This window comes from Priapulus caudatus, unplaced genomic scaffold, assembly GCF_000485595.1.
Source record: "Priapulus caudatus unplaced genomic scaffold, Priapulus_caudatus-5.0.1 Scaffold223, whole genome shotgun sequence".
NCBI classification, from domain to species: Eukaryota; Metazoa; Priapulida; class Priapulimorpha; order Priapulimorphida; family Priapulidae; genus Priapulus; species Priapulus caudatus.
Window position 1 is genome coordinate 307,179 of NW_014577284.1, and position 10,447 is coordinate 317,625.

Consider the following 10,447-nt stretch of genomic DNA (forward strand, 5'->3'; position numbering starts at 1 on the left):
TACCGTTGCAGGAGACACAACCATATGTTATACAGTGTAATAGTGTTAGATATCGCAAAACTCACCACTTTGAAATCGTGTTCACGTATCCATGATGCGCAGTCTTCAATCTCGTAGTAAGTTGATAAATCTCTCGACTGATCATCTCTTCTATTAATAGTGAGACATCTCTTGATGACGTCTGCACCATCACAAGTGATGGCCGATGTGCCGCCCTCCATTGCAGCTTTAGTTTAAGACAAACACCCTTAGCCTGAAAACACAAACTTCATCTCACCTGAAAATAAAGCTCTATTTTACTTGTAAGATGTATATAAAAGCAAATATCTCGATATTAACAGTATTGGACACAGCAACAGTGACAAGACTGTAAAGTTCCCGCAGGTTCCAGCATGAGCGAGGATGAGCTAATTGCCCTATGTGGCGCCACCTGTTGGCAGAGATTACAGTGTTAAGAATAAAGACCCACAGATGGCACCAGTACTCGAGGTTTTGTGAAAGATGTCGTCCAGAAAACCGTACAGCAAGATACATCTTACTAAAAAAAGGTTATAGTGCGTTTGATTAAATACCCAGTGGTAGGTATTAAGTTTCCAGTTAAGCAATAGTATACGTACGTGCGTCTTTCCGTTGTTTCGTGCGCAACGATAGAACTGCAGTGTTTAGCTTATGTGTGCAATGTTGCATCGATCGCAGTGATTCACCGAGTGATTGTCATCGCGCATTCGCGGTCGCTTGTGCCAATAAAATACTAGTACATTATGATAATACAGACTAAATAACAGTATTCGTAATAACTTAAGTACTAATTATATTTACTAGAAAAGTTTCAATGGCCAACTCATAACGTTCGACACGCTCGATGCATATTCTACCCATTCTGAAATATTCAGACTCATTAAATTTAATGAAATAATGGTTCATTGTTTGTTAAAAATTAAAAGTATATTTAAAATAGTTTCCCAGGGTCCAAGCCTAGCTTAGCACCCGAGATTAGTTAGCTCTAGAACTATAGCCCTTTGCTCTGCCACAGGTGGAGCAAGCGAAGAGCTAGAGCTAATCCGAGATTAGCTTAGCGCATATATATGCGAAAACATATTTGTGGGGTCCCAAACTGAAACTATCCTTGATAAAGGCCAAGTGTAAGTTGCAACCAAACCGTAATCCAATCCCAAGCATAATCAGTAACTACTGTTTAGTTTGAATAGTTATAAGTAGTAAAAATTATTCAGTGTAGTGGTTGTGTAGTAAGTGAAACGGTATAACAGTTGGGGTCAGGATTGCATTCTCCATTTCTAAGTTCTATGCTGCGCAAATGCTCAGGACTCTAAGTAAATACTATCTATGCTATTATTTTATTATTGCATATGTGCATGTGTGTGTACATATGCTACATATGATGTTTCCTACCCATAAGAGATGCTATTAGTAGTTGTGATCTGGAACTAGATCTTTATGTTGGTATTCCCTGAAACAGGGTAGCCACAATCAGTCTACCACATGTACATTTAGATCAATATGACCTAATGTAGTAATGATATTAGTGCTACATTCTCCAGGAATGTATCTTTAGCTCTAAATGTTGTATTGCACTGCTCCTATTATATCTCGTGTATTTTAAACATTTTGGCTCAGATGGTATATACCATATATGCAGGTCATATTTTGCCCCTCCTAAATATGTTCCTGCTCATGCAGATGATGGCTTTATTGTTCACTTGCTTTATGTACTTATTTATACCTTCAGAGTCAAACTGGGCCATCAAAAATATAATAATTATTAATATGTGGGAAAAGTTAAGTGCTATTTTACTTGCTGGTACAGGTATGCGTAATACGTGCGCACACATTTACATGTTACGTGCATTGAAGTAATTGTGGTACAAATTACAACAGGTTGGACAATATGGATCCAAACCAGTGGTATACCCAGCCATATGGACGGTTGCCTGTTCCACAGCAGACTTCTTCTTTGAATCACTCTTCACAGCTCTTTGATTTACCCATGCTGGATCAGATGGCACAGCAACTAGGTATTACATTGCTCATCCCCTTGTCTTCGTATACAATTTATGTGGCATGGTAAATCTTAGGTTCAGGCTTACGTCTAGCTTGTATCTTGTATGTAGCATCGAAACAGGCATGTAATTGTTATGCATCAGGGGTCGAAATTAGCGGTATCCCGATATCCGTGGGATAGTAGATTCTTGTGTTGGATACCAGATTTCAATGCTTGGTATCCCGCCGGGATAGTAAAAAAAATCGTCAAAATCGGGATAGTGGTTGTTGAGCATATTTGCAAGCGCAAGTGTAAGCGTGGCCGATGTTGATCATAACTGTGATGTGTTACTGTATACATTGTATCAAACCAACCAGACAATGCGTCTAGACCATAGAAATAGATAGATAACTAGATAGAGATAGATAGATAGGTTATCTATCTATTTCTATGGTCTAGACAATACGTCTGCAGTGTACTTGTCTGTGCATATCTGTGAATCTGTTTTCATGTTTTTATATAATAATTACATTACATATTAATAATTTTCAAATGCTATTATTGCATATTTCAAGATTTTGGATACCAACATTGTTGAAATTACTATCAAAAAAATGGGTTACCAGATCTGGGGATTTTCAATACCTGGTATAGTAAATGGATACCATAATAAAAATCTAATTTCGACCCCTGTGCATTAGTATAATTTAGGATTGGGGAATTTAATGACAGGAGATATGATGATATGCTGCGAGACATTCGTATGTAAACCACACAGAAGAACAGATCTATCAATATCAAGGTGTGAAATCCTGGATCTCTACATAGACACTGTGAACACTTGTGGCATGGATCATAATATAAAATGGCAGGCCTGTCTCCGAAAATCTGGATGTCAAAAAAAACATTAAGTACGTAAGACATTCTGGCAGTTTCTGCCGTAAGTGTACATAAAATGTCCGCTTGGTGTAATGCTCGTGGGCTAACTAACGAATGACACCCCAACGGCCCGCCCACATAGCTAGTTGAATGGGAGTAACGTAGCGCCAAAAATGTCTCCCAAGTTGCTCCATGCATCCATGCAAAAAGTTTCCTAGGTTCTGCCATCGCTTGGTGTAATGCTCATCCATGGGCTTACTAGCGAATGACGTCCCAACGACCTCAATAGCTAGTTGAGTCGGACTAACCTAGCGCCGAAAATGATTGCTCCATCCATGCGAAAATTTCTGGTCCTGCTTAGTGATGTCACGATCATCGATTATACTCGATCATCGGTTGAACAGTGGCTCGAACCAAGCGCTTAGTGATGTCACGATCATCGATTATACTCGATCATCGGTTGAACAGTGGCTCGAACCAAGCGCTTGGTTATCAAAATCCATAATCGATTTCATCGAAAAAAATTAAATAAAATAAATAAAAATCGAAATAAATGTAAAACTTGAACAAGAAAACTTGGAAAAGTGATGAGAATCAGAGATATCATTGCTACTATAGAAGTTATCCTTTATTAACATACATGTATTATACACACAGTAGTAAACAGTGCAAAACAAACAGTAAACAGGGCTAAACAAGCACATACATACATGCACACACGTACATGCAAACGACGTTACGCACACGCAGGCATTCAACACCCCGAGTAACCGATTGTAACCGATCATCGGTTACTTGGGTCCAACCGATGATCGATTACGAAATTACAACCGATCGACAACACTAGTCCTGCTATCAGTTGATGTAATGTTCATGGGCTTACTAGCGAATGACATTCCAACGCCCCGCCCGCATAGCTAGTTGATGGGAGTAACCTAGCGCGAAAAACGATTCCTCCATCCATCCATGCAAACAGTTTCCTGGGTCCTGCCATCACTTGGTGTAATGTTCATGGGCTTATTTAGCCTTACTAGCGAGTGATCCACTGAATGACATCCCAACGGCTCGCCCGCATAGTGAGTGGGAGTAACCTATCGCGAAAAACGATTCCAAGTTGCTCCATCCGTGCTAAAAGATTCCTGGGTCCTCCTGTTTCAGGCATGAGAATTTTCTGCAGATTCGCGGATGTCCGGGTTTTGGTTTTCATTTTAGTAATTTTTGAGATTGATGCAAAAAAACTAATAAAAAGCTTAGGGGGGTAATGCGTACTTTTTTTTGTCAAAATGGACGCCATTTTAAATTTAAACTTCATAAAAAGTCAGGAAAAGTACGTCAAATTTTACACAGAAGTAACAGAACTCCAGATAAATATCGCGGTGTATCCAATGTAATGTAAATGAAGGCATGCTTTAAGTTAACCGCCACATAAAACATTGAAATTTTCACAGAAAATGACAAGACTAGATGAATAATTATTGTTAGTCACAACAAGTTGAAATTGGTCTTTTACTAAGAATGGAATGGACTTACAATATTCCCCAGAATGCATGGAAAATGCATTCCAAATTTCAAAAATTTTCTGGGGACATGCCCCCTGACCCTCCTAGCAGGACAGTGTGCTACGCATAACACACATGTCCTAAAACATATTTCCTCCGAAATTTTTCCTTCGAATATTTCCTCCGAATATTTCCTCCGAAAACATCTCGACCTGTTCTCATGCCTGCTGTTTGCCACGTGCCGCGCGTTTCTCTTGCAGAGGCTGGGCTGTCGTCGAGCCTCGCACCGTCGTCGCTGCAGTCTCAGCACCTCGGCGTCGGCCACACGCAGCCCTACACCTCCCTGCCGACGCTCATCGGTGCTGGCTACGGACAGAACCTGCTCACGGCGCAGGCGAGCACGCTGTTCCACGACGCCGCGGCAGACGCCGCCGCCGCCGCCGCGACGAGCGCCCCCGCCGCGCTCCACGCCGCGAAGCCCGCAGGTAACCACGACGACGGTCGCTAGGCGACGCCGCGCGGGACGACGTGGTCGTCTTTTTCCGGGCCGTTTTTTGAATCGATGCGTGACCGTCTAACGTGTTTGAGTCTGTCTCGTCGACATCTCGTTGGTTGTTGTGTTTTTCGCTTCAATGGTTGTTGAAACGTGTTACTATTGTATCGTATGTATTGAGCTTCCTACGAAAAATACGTTTTTTAGTGAGTTGAGTGACCTGATTGTCATGTTGAAATTACGCCGGCTGGAGCTTCCCACGAAAATCACGGCCATCTTACTGCAAACAACAAATAATAATTAATATAATGCCCTCTCGCTTGCTTGAATAGTCTGATTACCTCCGCCCAACGGAGTTGGAGGAGGTTATGTTTTCGCTCTCGTGTGTTCGTGTGTTCGTGTGTTCGCGCGATCGATATTAGCGCGTCGAGTCAAGCCAGCCAGCCAGCCACAGCCAGCTTCAGCAGTAGTCAGCAGCAGCCAGCAGCGAGCGGCGAGCCAGCTCGTAACACATACATGTTACATGGGAGCGTGTACATGTCAGTACGCTGGCGTATATCGTGGGTTATTCGTGTGTTCGGGAGTCGTATGGCGTATGTCGCTGGCGGAGGTATGCACTCCATGTTGGAATTGGGATTTGGGTTTGGTTTTTTTCCCGTCTTCGGTATCATGAAACATGATTGATGGTCGAGTGAGCCAGTGACCAGCAGGGGAGAATAATGGCAAAATTGTCATTAATTACAAAATTGTCATAAATGACAAAATTTGTCACGACAAGTGACAAATGACAAAAAGGCAATGAACAAAAAGACAATGAAAAAGACATGACAAAAAGATGAAGAAGTGACAAAATTTGTCATTATTCACCCCCGATACCAGTAGATTATAATATTAATACACACATGGTAGATGTATTATTCTATAGAGAGCTAAATAGATGCATTGACCTTTTCCCACAGTATCTGTGATGCTTCCACCTCAAGGCACACCGCAAAAGAACTGGGCTCTGTCTAACTTTGTCCCAAGTCCCAACAATCCTTTCGGGGCTATGGGATCTGAGTTAGTCACATCTGCTAGCACCTCTGCATTCTCCGACATCATCCAGAGGGCAGCACAGTACGGCAGTAGCCCTAACGAAGCACCTGTGACCAGTGCCTTCAGATATCAGGATAAACGGGTGAGCATGCAAAAATCACGAAGAAAATTCAAATGCTAGCTATATAGTATTCGTATAGATGCAATGCCTTTATGATGTGCGTGTATTTTTTATTTATAAATTATTTCTTTATGATCTTAAATTGACTACGTCACGAATTTAGTAGAGCTAGGCTGCACGGGTAGAGCTAGGCTGCACGGGTAGAGCTAGGCTGCACATGTAGAGCTAGGCTGCACGGGTAGAGCTAGGCTGCAGCCCTCGCACACCACCGACCAGCCGACCGCGTGACGACGCTCACCCGGCAAGAGTTCCCTGAAGTCGGTCACGTAGTCGCCGGTCCACTCGCGCGCCGCGTTGCACGCGAGCTCCATCTCGAACGGCGTCACGATCGGCCGGTAGAGGTCGCCGGCATCAACGAGCGTGTTCTCGGCGCACGCGACGAGCACGAACACGTCCATCTCCGCAAAGTTCGCGAGCTTCGCCGCGTTCAGCTTCCCGACGACGAGCGTGTACGGCTTCTTTCCCGCGCGGCGCGCGACGTCGCGCACGCGCTCGATCGCCGCGACGACGTCCGCGACGCCCGGCGCGCCGGCGACGACGCCGACGACGCGCGCGTCCTTCGCCCGCTCGACCATGTAGTAGCGCCGCATGAGGCGCTTGTTGACGGAGAGCGTCTCGCGGCGGGCGGCGCCACCTGCTGGGTCGTACGTGCTGAACGCGCACTTGTTGAACGTCAGCATCAGGTTGGTGAGCGCGAGACATTCGCCGCCGACGAAGAACATCTGGTAGTTGGATTCGGTCTCGCTAGAGGGCAGCGCGAACGTTCGACCGCCCTTCACGATGATCGTGAATCGAGACTCGTCGATTTCTGGTCTCGCCTCCGGTGACAGTTTCAAATTGGAAAATATTAGATTTGTGTATTGGCTCAACAGCACCGTCTTGATCTGATCTAAAAGGTGCAATACATTAATAACATTAGTTCACTTATGATATCCATACGTGTCAAGGGCAACGATCAACATCTATATGAATTATAACAAAGATGGAAAGATAGATAACAGGTTTATTGCGAAATAAGTTCGAGTAAGATTACGATTTTCATTGGTAACCATAATATCACCGTGCAATATAAAATTGCAGTTCGTGATATGAACACACAGATAAGTGGATCAATTTTGCAATAATAGCTTGTTTGTAGAGCTTATGTTAACAGCTATATAATTTAATGGCAACTATAAATATAATTTACCTATCGCATAGCTGTACACAACATCATAGAAAACCACGACTGCTGTTTCCGTTTCTGGATAAAGCTGTTGAAATTTAGCACAGCAGTCCTTCGCATCCAGATTTTCCTGACCAAACACGTATCGAACTGGTACTTCGGATACCGAACTCAAGCATGCTCGTCCAAAATGTATGACGGCTGTTGCAAGCACATGTTGCGATGCAATGACATCCACACAGCAGCTAAAAATAGCAGGGCTCACTATAGACATTCAAGCAATGCAATATATGCTGACTGGGATAACCACTTTGCATCAACTATATACATTGTGATAATAGACCGGAGATCAAAACTACATGGACTGTTCACGTTCACAAGGCGATACAATCTGGTATTTAGTAAACAAGCGAGTTTTTCTATTAGAGTCCTTATTTAAATCCAACCTGTTCTTAAAATACTCATTACACCATCATTGTTTTCAACAGAAAGGATGCTTGTGAACAAGTATTTCAACATGAATCGATGTACTCATGACTTCTATAATCATAGATAACCACACCTGCCATAGGTAGTATCTCCTAGTATGAACAGCTTTGCTTCAGTCAAGGAGGAAAGAAGAGCTGTGACATCAGCCGAGTCTTCAAGGAGCTCATCTGGGAACTGCAGCGCCACCTAGAAAAAACTTCACATAAAGTGATTGTATGGGGACAATACCAGCAGAAATGTCCGTAAAAATACTGTACCCTAGTCATACCATTGTTGTTACACAAATAAATAATTACAAGATATATTATTTATTTATTATAGACAGCAAGTTGAGGTCATCATTGATTCATTACAACATTGGAGCTATATTATATGTTATACAGTGTAATAGTGTTAGATATCTGTTGTACCCAAACTTGGAATCTGCACAATCTCGAGATTGTGCAGCGATTGTGCTGCCCAAACTGCGGATTCCCTAGTTTGGCTGACCAATCTCAAGATTGGGCAAACTGAAAACAGTCGGTGATTCAACAACCGCTCATAGTCATAGCGAGTGTGTGGTGTGCGTGGTGCAAACTAGGAAGAGAGTTTATCTCATATTAAATCTTACCCAATTAATTATTATAATCATTTAATATTTATACAAAGGTGCCAAACACATTGAGGAAAGAAGGTAGACGACCTTATAGTTATGATATAACATTTGAAATCCTAATAATCATATGTTTGTGCAAGCTCTGTTTACCTCTGTTTGCCCAATCTCAAGATTGGTTGCCCAAACTGCGGATGCGCTGAAATTCCAAGTTTGTGCAAGATTCCAAGTTTGGGCACAACATATCGCAAAACTCACCACTTTGAAATCGTGTTCACGTATCCATGATGCGCAGTCTTCAATCTCGTAGTAAGTTGATAAATCTCTCGACTGATCATCTCTTCTATTAATAGTGAGACATCTCTTGATGACGTCTGCACCATCACAAGTGATGGCCGATGTGCCGCCCTCCATTGCAGCTTTAGTTTAAGACAAACACCCTTAGCCTGAAAACACAAACTTCATCTCACCTGAAAATAAAGCTCTATTTTACTTGTAAGATGTATATAAAAGCAAATATCTCGATATTAACAGTATTGGACACAGCAACAGTGACAAGACTGTAAAGTTCCCGCAGGTTCCAGCATGAGCGAGGATGAGCTAATTGCCCTATGTGGCGCCACCTGTTGGCAGAGATTACAGTGTTAAGAATAAAGACCCACAGATGGCACCAGTACTCGAGGTTTTGTGAAAGATGTCGTCCAGAAAACCGTACAGCAAGATACATCTTACTAAAAAAAGGTTATAGTGCGTTTGATTAAATACCCAGTGGTAGGTATTAAGTTTCCAGTTAAGCAATAGTATACGTACGTGCGTCTTTCCGTTGTTTCGTGCGCAACGATAGAACTGCAGTGTTTAGCTTATGTGTGCAATGTTGCATCGATCGCAGTGATTCACCGAGTGATTGTCATCGCGCATTCGCGGTCGCTTGTGCCAATAAAATACTAGTACATTATGATAATACAGACTAAATAACAGTATTCGTAATAACTTAAGTACTAATTATATTTACTAGAAAAGTTTCAATGGCCAACTCATAACGTTCGACACGCTCGATGCATATTCTACCCATTCTGAAATATTCAGACTCATTAAATTTAATGAAATAATGGTTCATTGTTTGTTAAAAATTAAAAGTATATTTAAAATAGTTTCCCAGGGTCCAAGCCTAGCTTAGCACCCGAGATTAGTTAGCTCTAGAACTATAGCCCTTTGCTCTGCCACAGGTGGAGCAAGCGAAGAGCTAGAGCTAATCCGAGATTAGCTTAGCGCATATATATGCGAAAACATATTTGTGGGGTCCCAAACTGAAACTATCCTTGATAAAGGCCAAGTGTAAGTTGCAACCAAACCGTAATCCAATCCCAAGCATAATCAGTAACTACTGTTTAGTTTGAATAGTTATAAGTAGTAAAAATTATTCAGTGTAGTGGTTGTGTAGTAAGTGAAACGGTATAACAGTTGGGGTCAGGATTGCATTCTCCATTTCTAAGTTCTATGCTGCGCAAATGCTCAGGACTCTAAGTAAATACTATCTATGCTATTATTTTATTATTGCATATGTGCATGTGTGTGTATATATGCTACATATGATGTTTCCTACCCATAAGAGATGCTATATTAGTAGTTGTGATCTGGAACTAGATCTTCATGTTGGTATTCCCTGAAACAGCTAGGGTAGCCACAATCAGTCTACCACATGTACATTTAGATCAATATGACCTAATGTAGTAATGATATTAGTGCTACATTCTCCAGGAATGTATCTTTAGCTCTAAATGTTGTATTGCATTGCTCCTATTATATCTCGTGTATTTTAAACATTTTGGCTTAGATGGTATAGACCATATATGCAGGTCATATTTTGCCCCTCCTAAAGATGTTCCTGCTCATGCAGATGATGGCTTTATTGTTCACTTGCTTTATGTACTTATTTATACCTTCAGAGTCAAACTGGGCCATCAAAAATATATAATAATTATTAATATGTGGGAAAAGTTAAGTGCTATTTTACTTGCTGGTACAGGTATGCGTAATACGTGCGCACACATTTACATGTTACGTGCATTGAAGTAATTGTGGTACAAATTACAACAGGTTGGACAATATGGATCC

General features: G+C 41.9%; 2 protein-coding genes across 3 annotated transcripts in view; one reads left to right on the forward strand and one right to left on the reverse strand.

The window, feature by feature from the left end:
- LOC106807574 (diphthamide biosynthesis protein 2-like) overlaps positions 1 to 8,751 on the reverse strand; it is a gene marked incomplete at its 5' end in the record, with an annotated part of 17,524 nt that extends 8,773 nt beyond the window's left edge. The window contains 4 exon segments of the mRNA XM_014809950.1: positions 6,325 to 6,975; positions 7,276 to 7,496; positions 7,814 to 7,926; positions 8,591 to 8,751. Coding sequence (XP_014665436.1) covers positions 6,325 to 6,975; positions 7,276 to 7,496; positions 7,814 to 7,926; positions 8,591 to 8,746 — 1,141 coding nt within the window.
- Positions 452 to 10,447, forward strand: part of LOC106807575 — a 16,530-nt gene continuing 6,534 nt past the window's right edge. The window contains exons 1-4 of one of the 2 annotated variants that reach the window (XM_014809952.1): positions 452 to 548; positions 1,897 to 2,033; positions 4,638 to 4,862; positions 5,830 to 6,047. In XM_014809952.1, the coding sequence (XP_014665438.1) occupies positions 502 to 548; positions 1,897 to 2,033; positions 4,638 to 4,862; positions 5,830 to 6,047 (627 nt within the window). In that variant the 5' untranslated portion in view covers positions 452 to 501. Of the gene's footprint in view, positions 579 to 1,896; positions 2,034 to 4,637; positions 4,863 to 5,829; positions 6,048 to 10,447 lie in introns of both variants that reach the window. The other variant, XM_014809953.1, reaches the window with a different exon arrangement.